General features: G+C 37.3%; 1 protein-coding gene across 1 annotated transcript; it reads left to right on the top strand.

Annotated features, from left to right (window-relative positions):
* The first annotated feature begins 404 nt into the window (after window positions 1-404).
* On the top strand, window positions 405-19,510 carry LOC135479504 (LHFPL tetraspan subfamily member 6 protein-like). Its single transcript, XM_064759369.1, has 3 exons — window positions 405-829; window positions 16,712-16,810; window positions 18,799-19,510. The coding sequence occupies exons 1-3, from the start codon at window positions 439-441 to the stop codon at window positions 18,915-18,917; spliced, it is 609 nt and encodes a 202-aa protein (XP_064615439.1). The 5' UTR covers window positions 405-438; the 3' UTR covers window positions 18,918-19,510.
* The last annotated feature ends 394 nt before the right edge of the window (window positions 19,511-19,904 follow it).

The following is a 19,904-nucleotide window of genomic DNA, read 5'->3' as shown; positions in this document are numbered from 1 at the left end:
TTAAATACAGACCGGGCATTATTCTGCTGGGCATTACCAGGAATTTCCCCGACAATCTCTCGTGCGGCGTAGACAATTTTTTTGCGGCGTGTGTATTTGATCGACTGGATGGTCGTTTCTACATAAGCTCTACAGGCCCATACTGAGAAAATGAAGAGAGGAAAGTGATTGAAAAGCCGCATTGTAGATAGGATCTGTATATTCTACATTTTTTGGCAGAAATCGTGGAGTTTACCTAGCTGAAATTTCGTTTGTGTACAGTGCACAGAAGCACGTGGCCCATCAGTATACACATGCACTTCGTTTGGCCTGGAAGGCAAATACGGCTCAGTGGCTTGTGTAAAGTCTGCTTAATCTAAAGCACCTGCAGGGGTCTGTTTGTTTGTTTGTTTGTTTGAGCAGAAAACGCTACCGGCATTGTACACGCTGCTATAAACAATGTCGTCTGGTTTGTCTAAAGTCGGCGTTATCTGGGCGCTGGCGTCATTCCTTAGCGCCACGGCCGCGAGCGTCGGCTTCTACCTGCCGTTCTGGCTTCAAGGTTGGATGCGAGACGAGCACGTCACGCCGGTCTACTTTGGCGTTTTCCGACGCTGCAATTATCCAAAATTAATGAAAACTGGACTTATTAAAGTTGTGGAGGAATGCGGGAGGTATACAACGTTTTATGACATTCCCAGTATGTCCTGGCAGATTGCGGCAGTCCTGGTTGGCGTCGGGTGTGGCATTGCTATACTAGTTTCCTTCACTGCTCTGCTCGCAATGTGCATCAAGGACATTTTCTCTGAGACAGCGGTACGTGTGGCAGGCGTGGTACAACTTCTTGCAGGTAAGAGAAACTAATTGTTAATGAAAGGTAATTGAAACCTGAAAATAACAAGTTACTTGTTGCTGTTGCTGTGTAATGTATATGTTTTGAAGGTCGATGAAGGCTATATATAGAAGTTACAAAAATTTGCAAGAAAGTAAAACAAGAATTAAGTAGACGAACATTTTCATTTAGGATTGGTTTCTTGTTCTTTCTTCCTGATGTCTTAATAATGCTTTTTATTTACCTTTTTTGTAATTCATTAAGGTATTTCACTTGATTAATGGACATCAAAGATACATGTATATTAGATATGCTAATTTAAGATATTCATCGGGCTACAACTGCTTGGCTCACACATGAAATAAACACTGCACTGATAAAAAATATTTCAAAACTTCAAAAAAAAAAAAAAATGTAAATGACTTAAAATTTTGTCCATGGCAACGTTGTTCATTTTATCAGAATTTCCAAAATTTGTTTGGGAGGTAAGATGATATTCTGTTGGAAAAATGCCAAAATGCAAAAAAAACACCAAAAATAATATTTTATCACATTTATTTGCCTATAAAAATGCACATTTTTAACTGCAATTTACCTTTGTAAATCATGATTTTCACAGGTAAACTGATGGAGACATGTTTGTACAGGTAGATAGATATAAAGAGATATTATACGCATATACTTGTATATGGAGTCATTTTGTTATCATTGGAGCTCATTTCCATTAATCAGTGGGGATTATAAACAGTAATCTATAAGATTGTAGTCTGTAATAAACATATATAGTAATGTCTGCATAGTTAATGATTTTTATGGTTGCTAATGTTTGCTTACATGTGAGGATATTCAGAGGTGTTTTAAGAAAACACTTCGCTCACATTGTAAGTGGCACACATCTCTAGATACATCTATGTGTATAATTTGTCAGAGTACAACCACTTAATTTTTGTTAACTTCATTAAAATCATACCCTTAATTGATATGTAAAGTAAACAACTTTATTAATTTCTCAAAGGAGCTTTTGTGTATAATGACACGTGCAGCTGTTCAAGCATTTATTTTAATTTCATTATACCCTTTTATTGTCAACTTGCTTTTCAAATCTGTCAGCGCTAATTAAAACAAAAGACAATAGTTGCAGTTTTATTATCAAAATGTGAATGCACCTTTGTTTACATAAGAGTTTTTTTTTTTTACCTTAAATCCTTTTCACAATTCAGAGATTTATCTTGATAAAGTGATGTCTTAATTAATGGCATAATTAATGGTTTGATGCATTTCAAAACATACAGTAACATTATTATAAAGATCAGGTGTACTTTGCTTTTCACACGCTCATTTCAAAACACCTGTCAGATGAGACGGCATTAAATAAACTAATACTCTTTTTCATATCATAATCCTTTAAAGGCACATTATACGTCATTCAAGGTGTGTTGAGGTTAAATTTTTTAGTGAGTTTATGGTATTCAGGACAGTGTGAAAAGACAGCCACTTAAAATACCGCAGCTTGTCTATAAAAGTATATTGGCTTATTGAAAGAACACCTGTAGGACGGGGAGTAGGTCCTTAACGATATTACCTGTGCCAGGCCAGAGTGGCCAGAGTGCTCAGAGCAAATATATACACTGTATGTATCTATAGGGCTTTTAGCGGATTACTCTTGAAATGGTCCTGAACACTTATCTCTCTACCTGCGAGTGGCATGAGTCAATCTTTCTGGGGAGAAGAATGGTTAGTTGGCTTTCACAAAGGGCTTGGGTAACCTGGTGCTCTTAATTCAGCACAGGTTATCAAGAGTTCAAATCCTTGTCATTGCAATTTTGTCTTGACTGGTGAAATCCTCTTTCTTTTGGGTGGATGTTGAGTGTTATGAGTTCAGGTTGAGTTCATGCTGGGTTTCTCTCTGGCTGTACGTGGGAAGGTGTGGCAGCAACCTGAAGATGATCACGAGTTTTCACCCAGGCACTGCCTGGTTTCCTCCCACCTCCCACCATAATGCAGGCTGCTGTCTTGAGAGTAAAATATTCTTGGATATGAAGTAAACAAACAATCAGATTAATAAATACATGTATATCCACGTGGCAGCATGATCAGCTAGATGAAAATTTCTTCCATCAACTCATACAGGTAGATCAATCTTACACATTCAAACAAGCATTCCTCCAACAATAATACTGGCTGCCATCGTATAAGTGAAATATGATTGAGTACGGCATAAAACATCAATCAAAAATAAATAAATGAAACAAGGGTTTTCTGACTGCAGATATAGTGACCATATTTTTAACAACTTTACGGTACAGTCTTTGCTACTGCTTGACATTTCTGCCAGTTTATTTCACACACTATAATAAGATTTGTCGGGGATGATATTCCATATATCCGTCTGAGATTGCAAAGATTTTTCTATTGTTACTGCTGATGGAATGCATCTGACATTTTGTTGACATTTGAAATAAACACGATAAATACATAGATGGTGGGGTTGTTAAGTTACATTGACTTTAAACACCAGCTGTATGTATGTGTGCTTGGAGTTTTAGGGGATAATCAGCAATGATTCAGTCATATGACGACCAGGACTCAAATTCATGAAACTTCTTTAGTTCAGTAAATTGCTACCCTAATTCCTCTTTCTAGACCTGCTGAACCTTTCAGGGGCATGGTAGAGGGGCACTTGTCTCCTTTTTGCATGTGAAAGAGCAACTTTCAGTGCAATTTATGCATTATTTTAATCTGATTTTGGACACAAAAGTACATTGGTTGTGTTAGCACATTTCAGGGCTTCACACTGATTTTATCAGACTACACAGTGTAATGCTTTCAGAATATGCTTAAATAAACAACTTGTAAACATATGATAAGGTTGAAGAATTACAGTAATGAAGTCCAGAGTTTCTCTGCTCAAGCCCTACATGGAGTCAAACTCTGCTTAAGTACAAACACAAGTTCACAACAGCTATTTTCTTCCGTAACCTGTTTTTACAACGGGATGCAGAGCAGCAAACAATTGATGAAGAAATTTAATATGATTGCTGTCAGGCTTGTAGCTTTTTTTTAACGCTGAAATAAATGGCAGCTTGTAATGGTTGAACTTGCATGCCGTAATTCGGTGCAGACTAAGGACTGTTCGTGGAAGAAACTGAACAAAGCCAGCCTCATTATCAAGTGATTTGAAGTGCCATATTTCTCCCATTAATGTACCCTTTTTTAAATATTTTTTTAAACTCAATTGAACAATATATGCATGGGCAGCTAATTATGAGTAAATGATAAATCTGGACACTAATCCTTTAAGTACAACCCCAAGTTCACAACAGCTACATGTACAACTTCCCCTTTCGTGTCATCTTGCACCCAGCTCCCATATTAAGTAAATGACCCATATTAAGAGATACGTAGTAAGGATGTCCAAACATTTGACTGACGGACTGACCAACAGACAGAATGACCAATTTAAACACAAATACAGGTAGTCTCAGAAATAGTCTCTTCACAGGTATATTCACCTGTGACAGCGATGTGCATGTTTGATGTTTCACTTCGTTAGTAAAACTGAGATAATTAGATTCCCTACAAAGGCTTTATGTTCCAATTATCTTTTTGATCTCTGTGTTATCTTGATTATGCATCATGTTAATCAACATTGACTGTTACGGATTTATAAAGAAGTTACATGTCTCGCATACAAACGTCAGCTGATCTGCTCTCGTTAGTTTTTTTGAGACGTACTCCTTAATTACAATATCTGTTCATTCAGCAAAAATAAATTTACCCCAAATGATCTGTAATATCGCCCAGAAAAAAAAAATTGCATTTTTGGAAGCAAATAAATATCAGAAAAGATTATTTGTGGTTCTGAAACTCACATATTTTCCCAGAGGGATATAATCTTCCTTACCCAGCAAACCAAAAAACACCTTTCTGCCAGAAAACAGAAAAATAAGCAAATTTAGGTCATTAAGGATATTATGTACCCAAAAACACATTTGCATAGGAAAAAAAAATTATCCACCGTTACCAAGACAGTCATGTTTATTCTCTTATCAGCCTACTGATGTGACCATTCATTTTTGATATGTAACGATAATGTCTATTAAACTCATGATGTTGAATTTACCTGATAAAATATCTTAACAAAGCAGGTAAGTCAGGTGTAACTCCCATTTAAGCACCCCAAAGGCTGAACTTGTTATTTCATGTGTACCTGAATGGAGACATAGAGCATTAACATCAGTGTAATAGGTATACATTAATTAACCTATTGTGAACTGCAGTTACCTGCACATATACCTGTACCATAACATACCTAATAAACAATAACTTGTTAATAAAAGAGAAAGGCCCCTCTACTTGCAGAAATGAAAAAGAAAACTGCTGTAAAGCATACACTTTGTACAAATACTGCAAATTTTTGCATTTATACCAGTTTTGGAAAATGAGTATCAGTTTTGGCACTTACCAAGTGCTGTGATGAGTAAGAGGACGACATTTCATCTGTTATGCTTAAATTCAGGTGTCATAAATGTTGTTGGAGTGTGAGGGATGAAATTAGATAATGTTTCACCTGCCAACAGTACAGTATAGATTCGTAGTAATTTTGTGTTTTGTGACATTTTGTCAGATTTGCCTGAATAATGGAAGAGAATCCAAGGAGTTATTATTGCATGTGACTTCAAATTTTGTCCATGCTGATTTTGTGCTGGGCCAGGAAAAAGGACCAGCAGTATGCTTGTCTGCAGGTTATACACATGGACTGTGGACGGGCTGTTTCAACAAAATCAGTTTTTATTGATTAACTTAAAATTTAAATTCTGGTTTAAACACTCATTATTGGAGTGAATGGTTTAATATTGGAAACAGTTAACGTATGTTATTTTAAGACGCATGTAAAAAGTGTGAGCTGGGATGCTTTTAAATTTTGAAGAAAATAAAATCTTTCTGTGCATTTGGCCAATAATGCAATTCCATATCAGAACAGTTTTAATCTCAAAGTGCCTCTATCTTCACGTTGGAGATGCCAGTGGAAGCCTGGTGTAACTGTTAAGCCATCTGGTCTGACTAACATACTTACCATGCCTCACAGGTGCCTGCCATGTGGGCCCTTAGCAGTGGGATTTCAAAAACCCTAGGGGGCTGGGGTCAACCAAAGGGCTTTCTAGACCTGCTTAACCTTTCAGAGGCGAGGTAGAGGGGCACTTGTCTCCTGGTAAACAAAGCAACCCCCTTTTTTTCTTCTCCTCTCAAGAACTGGCAGTAAGAGAAAATTTACAGGAAGTTGGTGCATAACCAGACCATACGGGTGGGCTTTGTTTTCTGCCATCACGCGAGATATTAGACACAGGCTTTGTTTTCGGCCATCACACCAGATATTAGACACAGGCCTTGTTTTTGGCCATCACACCAGATATTAGACACAGGCCTTGCTTTTGGCCATCACACAAGATATCAGACACAGGCCTTGCACATCTTAGGCAACAAGAATTTTATTTTGTGTCTTATGGGCTCAGAAGAATCCAAAAATTTAATAAAAACAAAAAACTGAAAATCAACCTTTTTATGTTGTGTAATCTTGATAATTTTATGATTTTATTGTTTTTCAAAGCTTTCCAATCATGTAAATATGTCTTCAACAGGAAATAAATTATTGGGACAGTCCACATTCCCAATAAATTAAAAGGTTTTTAAATTTTATTTTTGTACCTTCCTCTGACATTGGAAGAACAGATTTGTCCTTCCCAGAAAAACAACAACTTGGATTGGCCTACAGTTATACATGTATATGTATGTGTATATTATCAACTTAAGATATGTTTGACTGTAACAAAGGTTTACTGTAGTAGTCTTTGAGGTGTATATTACCCTGAAGTGTAGATAATGGCTGGGTGGGTCTGTCGTATTGTCAGGGGTTGCACCATCAGAATATCCTGTTGACTGCTGGAAATCTAATCAATCATACCAGTATTGTTTATAGTAGAAAGATATGTTTTACTGTAGTACATGAAACTAAGAAAGCCTTACAGTGGCAGACTCCCCCCCCCCCCCCCCCCAACCACACACATTTAAATAATTAAAGAAATGGCCTGATGGTATCTTTATTATAATGTTTTTCCTCCTCAAATGGGGAATGGCTGATTTTGGGGGTGGAAACCCAGGTACTCAGTGTAAACACCCATGTGATGCAACATTTCACCAACAAACCTATTGATCAAATTTAAGCTGCATCCTTCATGAAGATCGCTATAGTAGCCAATCGATGATGTGCCTGCGAGGACCAAAAGAGTACCGTATGATGGCATTCATACCCAGAGTCTCTGTATTCAGCTTAGTCAACTTACCTGAGGACTTGTTAAATATTCTAGCCTTCTCTGCTGCATTAGTATTTAACACTGTCAAAAAAGGTAATTTTTTTGAAGAGTGTTAATTGCCTGTCTGTCTGTCTGTCCATAGAGGATTGCACTCTAGGATTGCTTTTTACATGTAGTTTGAAATTTTCACGGAAATATCCTGTGAGTTAATTTATTTTATGTGTGTAGACCATCATCTGAAAAAATATTTGTTGTGTGTAACCTGACTGACCCTCCCAAAATGGTCATACTCTGAAGTTTTGTATTGGTATTTTGATAGAAGAGTTTTGTCTAACTCCTTTAAAATCCATATCTTCTTCATGAGTCAGGCTCAAATTATTTCCAGTCGTTCCCAAGTCGGCAGATCCTATGCCATTTCTGGTAGGGTTGGGATACATGTAACAAAGCATTTTTAAGGATGGCCTTACAAAGATTTTTCAATAATGTGCTACTTAAGCCAAGATAAAAGGAATTATTTCGCAAGACAGATTTCAGGGAATGTTGCATTTTCATAGGCCGAAGGGTTAAGGATTTGTGTGAATTGTTAACGTGCATGTATCATAGGCTGGGCACTGAAGGGCTAATGAAAAACATCCCAAGGGTAAAGTCGAAATGTTGGTACATGCATATCATTATACTAATGAGCTGTGGAGGTAATCAAAGAAAACCCACGCCTACCCTGCATCTATCCATCATGTCCCTCCATGGACCTCCATCACCCCCTCCCCCCCCCCCCCACCCTGCCCTGCACACACACACATTTCGTCCTGAATTTTTGACTTATACTTCCACACAGGCCAACTTGTGTGGGTTATCTGAGGGAACCCATTAGTCTGGAGTAGAAAGACAGAAACCAGGGACATTTCTAACAAACAAACCCCTTGATGTATTCAAATGTAGGTACATTTTCTGGTAGTATGGTAGCTAAATGGCTATGACCTGGTTTGACTTTTGGTTTCTGTGCTAGACTGTTAACTCTCTCTGGCATTTCCTTCTGGACAAGTAAACTCTGTTAGACTTAATTTTGGACTCTGTATAGGTTAGTCCACGCTACTAGGGTAGGGTATCTTTGGAGGGGTGGTGTATCTGTGGTTTTGGATGGGGGCAGATAATGGCATCACGCTTCATGGGACAGTGTGTGAGTGTTCCTAACTAAGGAATCGTGAGGGCCCTGTTATACTGTAAATCTTTAAAACACAAATTCAGATCGTCATTTTAGAGGGAACTTGCATGATGTTTTTTTTTTTTTTTTTGTTTTTATTTTCTGGTCGAATCTCATAGATAAAAGTTACAGGATGTACCGGTGCATATATTCCTCACTTTTTTGGAAAAATTTTTTTTTCATGCTAATGTAAGAAGTTATATACATATCTTGGGAAAACTTATGTTTATTCTTCAAGAGCAAAAAAATATTATTATATATACGTATATATACTTTGATTTGAACTATAAGATGTCAATTCTACAAGACTATACTTGATTTCTTTTCCGTCCTTTTTTTTTTACATATTAAATGGTATGTACATACACATTTGATATCAGTAACTATGAAACAGAGATAAGATCTTGAAAAACTTCGGAAAAAATAGTTAACTGTGCTACCTACATGTATAAAATCTGCCTATATATATGCAGAGATGCGAATGTTTATGAAGTCTAGATGAAGTTTTTAACGTGGCTTTGAAATATAGTGCTGATACATGCACACATACACTCAGTCTTTTGAAGAGAATGATTATAGAGAGTTTGTAGAAGGAACTTTAGATGAAATGTCTGGCTTTTTTTAAAGTAAAAACTCATGTTGAAGGGATAAAATGACAAATTCCCACTGTATGTAAGTTCAAAGATAAGAAGGGTTTCTGAGCTGTTTTTTTTTAAAAAAAAAGAGCTGTATAAAGTTTCTTTGAACTGGCTCAACTATGCATCAACTGTTAAACCATGGCTGGGCTTTTCCTTTCACCTCAGTGTTTTTCTTGCCAACAAATTTGTGTCTGGAGTTTGCCCCTAGTCACAACCCTGAGGTTAGATGGTTAACAAGACGACAGGAAAAGCTTTTCACGCAGGAGAATACATCATGATAAATAGAAGTCCAGTAATGGTGGTTGTTGAGTGTGTCAATGTCAGGGGCAGACAGCAACAGCCGACCTTTTACAATGCATCGGTATTCTGTAGAGAAAATAAAAAAAACACGGATAAAATGACTCAAATATAATAGACAGCAAGTACAAGTGTCTGCCGTAAATCTTCACAAAAATTGTCACATTTAAAAAAAAAAAAAAAAAGAATTTATATCTCTCAGTTAACTTTTGTAACTATTTCAGACCACTTTTTGCTGTATACATGTGTGAGTTCACGTAGGCCAGCTTTGTAAATGGTGTGGCTTGAATGATGATCCAGTGATAGGATTGATATAAGAAGCAAGCACAGAATTTGATTTCTTATTTAATATTTTCTTTTATTTTATTTTTGAAAATATTAAACATGAATTCACAAATTAGACTGCAAATGCCCTGCTATCCTGAGGCTAACTTAGACAATTAATCTTTGAGGTCAGAGATGACAGACAAGTCCACTTTGATTGCACAGGTGGTAAGGCGATAGCCTCATATAGAATTCCAGCAAACAGTTGTGGCCTTTAATTTCCTGTTCAAGGGAGTCGGCTGTCCAGATGGAGGTCTGGTCAAATTAATGGGCCTCTTTCCCTTTCTACACCTTCTGTGGAGATGTTGATTTGAACTGTTTGGTCAGTTGGTCAAGGGATTGACAGAACTGACCCTGACTCTAAGTCTTGTCCATTTGCATGGAAAGCCTTATCTTTTGAATAAAAAAAACTGCTTCTTGAGACTTCTGTGGATAAATAGTTCAGAATGGCTGACTTTTCTTTGGTCAGGTCATCAGGTGAGGTCATCAGGTGCACAATTACGAGAATAAGTCTTCTTGGGAGTTGCTCAGTGCTTTAGGTTGGCACCATGTTTAGCCATGCTAAATGCACATTGTAACCTAAATGTACACTGTACCTATATGTATACTGTAATGGTTTTTAAAAAATCACACACACACACACACACAATCACACACACACACACACAGTCACACACACACACAATCACACACACAATCACACAATCACACACACACACACACAATCACACAATCACACACACACGAATAGGCTTAAACTACCCAAAGTCTAGATGCAAGAGTTTTGATAACAGACTGCTTTATTGACGTGATGCCATTGCTTTGTGGCATGGGAAATCTGCCAGTTTTAATGGAGAGACTGCAGCGGATATTGAAAACTAACTAAACAGGATTTAATCAACCGTGTAAATTACCTTCTTATGTTGTCAAATATTGCCAAAGTAATGCCTTTACCTGTAGTTTTAACTCCTAACCAAAGTCCATCACCTAGAAATATGCAACTTCCCTTTAGGTAGTCTCCATGGCACTGTACACTATTCTTTGATCTCAAACACCACCTTGTCTAGAATTACGAGAAAGGAAAGTTGGTAAAACAACAACAGTGTCTTTGATACTAATTGTTTTATAGTTGCTTGGAAATATAAAAATAGCCAATGGGTTATAAACTGCATAGCAACAATGATCAGCAAAATCATAGTTTTTAAGCTTGAGTTTCAGTTTCAAAGTGTGGCCACGTCTTGTAGCAGCCATTTACATTTAGATTTTCCAGGACTCCGTTCACAATTTCCACCCAAGAGGTTGGCATATTTCTCCACCAGGTGGCAAGAGTTTCTACAGATGACGTAACATGTGTACTGTGCTATATTTTCATATGTCATTTTCTAATGCTGGCTTCCTCTCTGGCTGTATCTGGGAAGGTCTTCCAGCACTTGTGGATAGTCGTGAGTTTGCCACCCTCTCTGCACGGTTCCCTCCCACAATAGTGCTGGCTATTGTGGTATAAGTGAAATATTCTTGAGTAGGGCATTTCTTAGTCACATATAACAGGACTACATAGCTTTAGTTTGGAGATTGAGGGATCTGTGGATAAGGTTATAAAAGGAGATTCAGATGGGACAAATATTTATGTGTTTTTGGTTGACAGATAATCAGGGAGTTTACATCATTAAGAGAGTGTGTAGTAAATGGCCTGAAAATTTTACCTGTGACCAGAAAAAAAGTTGCACCTTTTGTCTGATCCTGACAAATGTGTTGGTGTTTTTAGATTGGTTTGGAAGATAGGATCATATCCCATTGGGAAAATATCAATTGTTAGCAGCAGAATAAACACTTAATAACATTGTTTATTGCCCATAAAAAAATTTTGTGAAGAGATTTTAGGTCATTTACTGTATATCAATAACCCTGGACCACCAACATGGACAGTTTGAGATAACACACTCACAAGCTATAGGGCTGTAAAATAAAAACATGTGAGTGACCCAGATTTTGGTTTGACTGTCCATTAGACAATTACAAGAGATTAACACAATTGTTGGCATGATTTATTGAATGAAAATCCTAGGTTGTTGGCAAAGCCTGGGTGTCTGTTGGGGGAGGAGGGGGTGAGGATAACTGAGGGTCTGTTGGGGTTGGGGGTAGAGGAGTGATTCACCATGGCCTTTAATGCTGTTTTGTATTCTGTAAAATCAAATGGTGTGAAATATTTATTGTCATCATGAGGAAACATATTTATTGAACTTAATTTCAGGGTTCAGGAATAATATGTGCTATGTAATGAAACTTTGAAAAATCAAATTTTTTAACGTGTGAGGATGCAAATAGCCATTTACCACATCTCCCTGGAGATTATTTAACTGTGACAAATCCACACCGGTACAGACATTGAAGATGACATAAATAAAATGAAAGAGGAAAGAGAGACCAATTAAATGCCTACAAAATAGTACATGGTGACTAAATAATAACTTGGATTAAAAGTTGAATAGTTACATACACTATTCTGTTTTTACAACCACATTTATCAAAAAGAAAAATAAATAAATGAACACATTATATAAAATATGCAATGATACAAATTATGGACATGTTTATACTTTCATCAGAACTTTGTTGCATTATATAATCAAGAATGTTTACAAAAGTAACAAATTGTCACTAAATAATTCAGGGACAATTACTGTAAATGACCTACAATTTTGTCCATGAATGACTTGCTTGTTTGCTGATTCTGAGAGTTCTGTTGATCTTTATAAAATGATTTATTGTCCCATTCGTTTGGAAAGTAGCATTGTATCCTATTGGAAAAAGTAAGTTTCAGTAAAAAAGTATTATGTAAGTACATTAATATGGCTGTAAAATTGCATCGTTGGGGCGAATTTGAGATTGAATACTGTATGCTGACTGTTCTGAAAGCTGCACAACTGTGTGGTAGCCTATGTGCATAGGGATGGACCACATACTTGTATCCCAGTCGAGGGCTACCTTGTTGATTTCCATGTGCAGGACTTTGGGTGAAAGTTTGGGTCATGTACATCGTGTATTTAGCAGTGTATAAACAAAATGTTGTGAGCTATGAATATTTTTTTTGTTGTTGTTAAATTCCAACAGTAGTTACTTCAAGGGGTCTCATTCATCCCTGAAATCTGTCAAAGTTCGTAAATTTTGAAAATGAGTTGAAAGTTCTTGATAGTAGACTTAATTTGTCTGTAATTTTAAATATCACATTGCATAGTGTGCGAAATAGATTAATAAATAAAGTTACCAATATTTATTTATTTGATTGGTGTTTTACGCCATACTCAAGAATATTTCACTTATACAACGGCGGCCAGCATTATGGTGGGAGGAAACTGGGCAGAGCCCGGGGGAAACCCATGACCATCCGCAGGTTGTTGGCAGACCTTTCCACTTACAGCCGGAGAACCAATATGTAGCTGATGTATGTAATATCTATTAACAGGAGGGTTTGTCCTTATCTGGATGGTCCTAGAAAGTGCTTAAAGATATCGGATAGTAGGTCCTTATAAAGTCCTTGAAAATTAGGATCTCTGAACTTCGGTAGATGTTAATATTTTCAGGTCAGCTGATAAATGTAAGACTAAAATAAATATAGTGGTTTACTCTAATCCCTCAACCTTTTCACATATGAAATAGCAACTTCTATTGCAATTTATGCGCATTTTTAATTTGATTTTGGGGACAAAACTACGCTGGTTGGAAGGGCCAGGGCTTCACAAAATGTATAATAATCTCAGTCAACACAGAATTATTAGAATATCCTTGAATAAACACCTTGCAAACATCTGAAAAGGTTGAAGAATTACAGTAAAGGGAATCTGTCAGTACTTAAAGGCTTTCACTGAAAAGGTGTTTCCCGAAATTTCAATCAAATCTCAAGGTTATGCGACAAATCTAGGGGGTTTGAGGAAAGTCACACTCAGCTGGTTAGTGATTTACAAATCTACTCAAATGGAAATGGCTGACTGTGATGTGAGATGTGAAATCAAGATTCAAAGATGTCATGTGAGGCACATACAACATCAAAGTTTGCCACGAATCACTGGGTAGTATTGTGGGCTTTGATTGGTGGCATTATTGTGTGGTATTTCCAGACTCCCTGCTAAGCAGCCAATGAAAAGGGAGCTTACAGTCTTTTAGGGAACAAAAGAGTATCTTGTGATGTGATATGTGGCTGGATCAGCATAGTATACCAGTGAACAACATCTAATTACCCAAAATGACCTAAAAATTTGATCACAAGAAGAGCGTTTTTGGAGGCAAATAAATGTCATGAGATATTACTTCTGGTGCTAAAACTTACATTTTCCCAGTGGGATATCCTCCTACCTTCCAAACACCTCTCAAAACACATTTCTAAAATCAGAACTCCCAGAATATGGAAAAATGAGCCACTAAGTCATGGACGAAATTTGAGGTCATTTAGGGTAGGTGTGTATGATCATGAAGTGATGCAGTAAAATAGGACTAAAAGAAACTGTGACTCCTTTCTGTTTTATGTAAGATGTAGATCATTAGGAGGATTTCTGTATAGCACTCATGTAGCAGGTCATCATTATAGAAGTTTGCAATTCTGTATAGTACTCATGTAGCAGGTCATCATTATAGAAGTTTGCAATTCTGTGTAGTACTCATGTAGCAGGTCATCATTATAGAAGTTTGCAATTCTGTGTAGTACTCGTGTAGCAGGTCATCATTATAGAAGTTTGCAATTCTGTGTAGTACTCATGTAGCAGGTCATCCTTATAGAAGTTTGCAATTCTGTATAGCACTCATGTAGCAGGTCATCATTATAGAAGTTTGCAATTCTGTATAGCACTCATGTAGCAGGTCATCATTATAGAAGTTTGCAATTCTGTATAGTACTCATGTAGCAGGTCATCATTATAGAAGTTTGCAATTCTGTATAGTACTCATGTAGCAGGTCATCATTATGGAAGTTTGCAATTCTGTATAGTACTCATGTAGCAGATCATCATCATGGAAGTTTGCAATTCTGTATAGTACTCATGTAGCAGATCATCATTATGGAAGTTTGCAATTCTGTATAGTACTCATGTAGCAGGTCATCATTATGGAAGTTTGCAATTCTGTATAGTACTCATGTAGCAGGTCATCAATATAGAACTTTGCAATTCTGTATAGTACTCATGTAGCAGATCATCATTATGGAAGTTTGCAATTCTGTATAGTACTAATGTAGCAGGTCATCATTATAGAAGTTTTCAATTCTGTGTAGTACTCATGTAGCAGGTCATCGTAATAGAAGTTTGCAATTCTGTGTAGTACTCATGTAGCAGGTCATCATTATCGAAGTTTGCGATTCTGTATAGTACTCATGTAGCAGGCCATCGTTATAGAAGTTTGCAATTCCGTATAACACTCATGCAGCAGGCCACCATTATAAAAGTTTGCAATTCTGTGTAGTACTCATGTCGGAGGCCACGATTATAGAAGTTTGCAATTCTGTATAGTACTCATGTAGCAGGTCATCATTATAGAAGCTTGCAATTCTGTGTAGTACTCATGTAGCAGGCCATCGTTATAGAAGTTTGCAATTCCGTGTAACACTCATGTAGCAGGCCACTGTTATAGAAGCTTGCAATTCTGTGTAGTACTCATGTAGGAGGCCACCATTATAGAAGTTTGCAATTGTGTGTAGTACTCATGTAGGAGGCCACCATTATAGAAGTTTGCAACTCTGTGTAGTACTCATGTAGGAGGCCACCATTATAGAAGTTTGCAATTGTGTGTAGTACTCATGTAGGAGGCCACCATTATAGAAGTTTGCAACTCTGTGTAGTACTCATGTAGGAGGCCACCATTATAAAAGTTTGCAATTTTTGCTAATATATCCAGTGGTAAATGTACACAGTTGTTGTTTTAATGGTACATACACCCACACCATAGCCAAGGCCCTCATTGAGGAGGTGCTATATATAATCATCCACAAGCTGTACATGTACATTTCATTCTGCAACTCACCGCCTCTCCACCTCCCTCCCCCTCCCCCCCCCCCCACACTACTTTCTCAGTCTAAACAGAAATCACACACACACACACCCATAACGCCTGTAGCCAGGTGCTGAAAGGAAATCACAAAACTCGGAGGCGACTGTCAGCAGATGTTGTTTTGATGCCATTTTCATGCCATTTTGACAACACTTCATGCATCAGCATTTCTCTGACATCATTCCAAGACACCTCTTACGTGAGCAGATCTGGCAGTAATTCTGCCAACAAACATCATCAGCTCTGGCATTCACGATGAGATTGTTCTATCGTGTTACATAAACACAGACTTAACTCATCCGGAGCTTGATGGCTTGCCCTGAAGCTAGCCATTGGTTTTTCATTTGCACCAGCGAGGTACATATGTGCTTACAGTTATGAGAATTTTTGCACAAATATTTTAAACACTTGTGTACAACTTTGAATGGCCTTTTTTTTTCCGTTCATAGTGTTGAAATTCGATATTAAGGTCCTGCTTGTGGTTTACTGGAGAGAGTTACAAGAATTGGCCTGCAAAGTTTTGTGGAGGGAGTTAGAGGCCCAGTGTACCCATGCAATCTTTATCATAGAAAACTGGTATATGATACTGAAATGTCTTTTGAGAAGATGAGCTACCACTGTAGCTTTTCAACATTATGGTTGTACATTCAAAGCCAGCACAATGTGTGATTTTTTTTTGTCCATGACTTCCTGATTTCTCTTGATCTAGGGTAGACCTATGCCGTCCTTGGATCTGAAGTGTGCAATTGTAAACATGGACAAATCAATGAACTAATTTCTGTATGTGGCGAAGAATTTCTGTATGTGACCAAGAATTTCTGTATGTGAAAAAAGAATTTCTGTATGTGACCAAGAATTCCTCCCATGAACTTGTTTTGCCTAACTCTGAGTGTTCCATTGATCAAGAAAGATGTTTCCATTTTTGTTTTTTTTTCTTTGAAGTTTTACTGGAACAGTACATATACAGCTTAAGTGTCAGCATCAAAATTAATATTTGATTGCCTTTATTTTGTCTCTAAATTGTACTTTGTTGGGAGTGAATGTTTAAGACAAAAACAGAATGTGATTATGTATGTGATTCCTGCTTTTTCCCCAGGTTTGCTGATCGGGGCAGGCATCGCTATCTACCCCAATGGCTGGGACAGCATAGAGGTACAGCAAGCCTGTGGGCATGCCTCAGCATCATACAGGATGGGTGAGTTGTCCTCTTATATACAGCATCAGCCAGCTCATGTGGCTAAATCTTTGCTGTGGCCAGTGGTCCCTGACCAGTGGGATCACAGACGAATCCAGCAACCTGTACATGCCTGTTTTCTTCCAGGCCCTGTAAGGTTTCCCCCATGCTCTGTTACATATGGGTTTCTTCCAGGCTGTGTCCAGCTTCCTTCAGGCTCCATCATCTTTTTAGGCTCTGTCAGTTTCCCTCCAGGCTGTGTCAGGTTTTTTAACGTGTTATCAGGTTTCCTTAAGGTTGTGGAATATTGACCCTAGGCCCTGTTAGGCTCCCTTCAGGCTCTGTCCGGTTTCCTGCAGGCTCTGGCATATATCCTCTAGGCTCTGTCAGGTTTCCCTCCACTCTGTCAGGTGTACTTCAGATTTCCGTCACTCTGTGTTATGTTTTTTCCAGGCTTCATCAGGTGTCCCTCACTTTTTGTTAGTTTTCCTTCAGGCTCAATCAGGTTTCCCTCATTCTCTGTCAGGTTTCCTTCAGGCTTTGCCAGGTTTCAGTTGGTCAGGTTTTAATTGCGTGGGGTGTGCGAAGTTTCCTTTGCTTTTGGTACGCTTCTAGTCTGTCTGGTTTCCTCCAGACACTGTTAGTTCATCATTGCATGAGGGTCACTTGCATCAATCAAAGAATTAAATAGAACTAATAAAAATTCAGCCTGGATAAAACAGAGGTGAGAAAACAGTTTTAAGTCTGAATATCCCTTGTAAAAAAGGGTAAAACTGTTCAACCTGCGCCGGATGTCTGCGGCTTGTTGACTTCATGGAAACTTGTACAACAAAGAAAAATGTAGAAGAAGATAAATGTAGGACAAGTAATTCACATGTCATTCAACAAGAGCAAACAGAATTGTGGTAATTTAGCTTTTAATGGTCATCTTTAATGACATTATCGTGTTCAGGCAGTGGAGTTAAACTGATGTAGGCCCAGCTCTGTCTTCTTGTATAGCCTTGGGGCGAATGTAGCCCAGTTTGTGTGGGGTAGAAATGTGTTGTTTAAGTACCAATAAACTTGATTGTACCTGTGCCTTAAGTGTGATTGATTGTGATGTCTTAAGATCTGAAATAGTGAAGTAGTAAAAAACAAACATAAAAAATATTGTAATGAGAGAATTTCATCTCTTAATCTTAAAACAAAAGGAAAACATTCCTCCAAAATGCCACGAAGTTAATTACTAAGCTGGTGATAAATCAAATTCAACTGTTGTTATTTACCTCTTTTCTCTGTTTTTTTTTCTGTGTAACAACCATTTTATTGATACACTTCATTAACTAAAATTACTTTGGTCAAATCACAAATATGGCTTTTAGTGTTCTAGCTGTAAGACTAAAACTTTAACTGTAATGTGACAGTTTTTCAATTATATACATCTCTACTATACAGTACCACTGTAAATCTTCAAAATTTTCACATTTTTACAAGGTGTTAATTTTAAGCATATTCTGAAGGCACTATTCTGTGTAGACTGGTAAAATTATACTTTTTACAAAGCCCTGAAATTGATCTGTCCAACCACTGCAGTTTTGTCTCCAAGGAACTAGGGTATATGTTATGAAATGGTTTGTTCGTATATATTATTATGGTACCATGTTTTTGAGTAAAAAAAAAAACAAAAAACAAAAAAAACCAAAAAACAAAGAAACAAAACAAAAACATAAAATATAGTATTATTGGGTTAATTCCAAATTGTGAAATGAAAAGTTTAGAAGAACAAATTAAACAAATGACTGGTGGTTTTTGTGGCAAAAAAAAAAAAAAGTCAAAACCTAAATTAGTTGAACCATTACTTGTGCACAGTAATTAGCACTTCCATCTGGTGTTCATAGTTACACTATACTCTTTAAGACTCATGGGCTTTCCCATTATTTTCATCCAATCAGAATCAATTTGAAAGCCAACTAGAAAATTAAAAATGCATTTACTCATGTTGCCTTCTTTCTTTCTGTTTTTTTCTTCAGGTGGATGTCAGTTGTCGTGGGCCTTTTATCTGACAGCAGGGGGCGCTGCTGTGACGATGATCTGTGCGGCGCTCTCATGTGGTGCAAGTAAAGAGAAGACTTTTGCTTACCACGTTTAATTGCACGGAAAATTCATTTACTGGCTGTTGAGGACGTGTGCAATACAAAATGAAGGGAGGCAACTCTGTGGATGCTATTGTTGGCATCTTGGATTGGATTACCTCCCTTGAACATTCAGATAATGCAAAAGGATCATAAAATCCTGTATTCTTTTGGTGGAAAGAACAAACATTCATTGACTGAAACAAAGACAACATATAATTTAGTCTTTTATAGCATAGTTTTCATGTCTGCAACAGAAATGTTGATTATCATGATCACATGACCAGCTCTACAAGATTTATAATGGTTTCGTTAAGGGCAAAGATAGCAAAAAATGGACATCACCATTTGATAGACCAAAAGAAAACTATCTGATAATAATCACACTGTTGTTTTATAGGAAAATGTTCATGTAACTAAGTGCAGTGAAATAAATAAACAATTTGTAAGGTGGGCTTTATGGGCCACATTAATAATGAGACAACAGTCCAGCTGTCGCAAGATCAAATCTTTGCGCTGTAGTATTATTTGCCATCAAGGAAAACGGACGAAGGAGGCACTTATCAGAGTGATGTAAATTCTGCGCTAGCAGTGCAATGGGATTTTTGGTAAGGAATCTAAATACATCAATTTCATGTTAAAAAGTCCGCACATAACATGTAATCTACCATATGCCTACATAGGAGATGTTAGGAGTAGTCTTTTGAGACTTAAATTATGTCCTGTAGAAAGTGTAAATATAAAACATCATAAATTCACCGATGATTCTAAGATGGCGTCCATAGCATGAGCACGTGGCATATATGAGAGAAGGCAGTTGTAATTGACCCAAATTCTCAACATTTTGTTTTCTTTTCTTTTAAAGGATTTAAATGACTCATTAAAGTTGGATGAGGTAAGGTTACACGGTGGGTTGGTCTTGGGGGCCAAGTGAATTAGTTGTCAGTCAAGTGGACCAATTAACATGTAGTTGGTTTTTTGTCATTGAGAGTTGTTCAAGGTGA

The sequence above is a fragment of the Liolophura sinensis genome, chromosome 12, assembly GCF_032854445.1.
Source record: "Liolophura sinensis isolate JHLJ2023 chromosome 12, CUHK_Ljap_v2, whole genome shotgun sequence".
Taxonomy (NCBI): domain Eukaryota; kingdom Metazoa; phylum Mollusca; class Polyplacophora; order Chitonida; family Chitonidae; genus Liolophura; species Liolophura sinensis.
The sequence above is the reverse complement of the archived record's forward strand: the minus strand, read 5'-3'. Positions and strand labels throughout refer to the sequence as shown.

Coding starts and splice junctions, on each gene's coding strand:
- LOC135479504 (XM_064759369.1), top strand. CDS start 439: ATGTCGTCTGGTTTGTCTAAAGTCGGCGTTATCTGGGCGCTGGCGTCA. Junction 830..16,711: donor CGTGGTACAACTTCTTGCAG/GTAAGAGAAACT, acceptor CTTTTTCCCCAG/GTTTGCTGATCGGGGCAGGC. Junction 16,811..18,798: donor CTCAGCATCATACAGGATGG/GTGAGTTGTCCT, acceptor TTTTTTCTTCAG/GTGGATGTCAGTTGTCGTGG.